Consider the following 713-nt stretch of genomic DNA (forward strand, 5'->3'; position numbering starts at 1 on the left):
GGGGGGGCGGGAGACCCGGCCGGCCGAGCCCTGGAAGCCGTAACTCTCGGGGAGGTGGTTGAAGCTGAGCCCGTTCATCATGCTGTACATGGGCTTCAGCGCTTGGCATTTCCTCCTGAACCCGCGGGGTCGGCGGCGAAACGAGCCCTCCTCGAACATGAACTCGCTGGCAGGGTCGATGGTCCAGTAGTGGCCCTTACCCGGGCGTCCCAGCCCTTTGGGCAGCTTGATGAAACACTCGTTGAGCGAGAGGTTGTGGCGCACCGAGTTTTTCCAGCCCTGGTAGGAGCCTCGGAAAAAAGGGAAGCGGCTCTGCAAGAACTGGTAGATCTCGCTGAGGGTCAGGCGTTTGGAGGGCGAGCTCTGGATGGCCATGACGATGAGGGCGATGTAAGAATAAGGCGGTTTCTCCGGCCGCCGGATCCCTGCGTTGGTTTTCTTCGCTTTGGGAGCGTTGCCGGCCGGGGCCCCCCCCGCTACCCCCCCGCCGCCGCGCTCCCCCCGCGGAGGACGAGGCGTCCATGGCCGAGCTCTGCGGCTGCTTCTCGGCCACGGAGGACATGGGGCCGTAACTGCTCTGCACCGGACGAGGAGGAGGAGGGGGCTGAGAGGACAGAGCCTGCTGCGCTTCTGCAGTCATCTAGGGCCAGGTCCGCGGCGGCCAGCCCCGGCCCTCCTCCGCCACCCTCCCCTGAGAGCCCCCCCAAAAAAAG

General features: G+C 65.9%; 1 protein-coding gene across 1 annotated transcript; it reads right to left on the reverse strand.

Annotated features, from left to right (window-relative positions):
• Positions 1–6: 6 nt before the first annotated feature.
• Positions 7–562, reverse strand: FOXF1 (forkhead box F1; the record flags this gene model as incomplete). The annotated part of the gene is made up of 2 exons (XM_010006260.1): positions 481–562; positions 7–443 (listed from the first exon to the last, which is right to left on the reverse strand). Coding segments are annotated over exons 1-2 (519 nt in total), but the record flags the coding sequence as incomplete, so codon positions are not given.
• Positions 563–713: the final 151 nt, after the last annotated feature.

This window comes from Chaetura pelagica, unplaced genomic scaffold (assembly GCF_000747805.2).
Source record: "Chaetura pelagica isolate M959 unplaced genomic scaffold, ChaPel_1.0 scaffold139, whole genome shotgun sequence".
In the NCBI taxonomy this organism is placed as follows: domain Eukaryota; kingdom Metazoa; phylum Chordata; class Aves; order Apodiformes; family Apodidae; genus Chaetura; species Chaetura pelagica.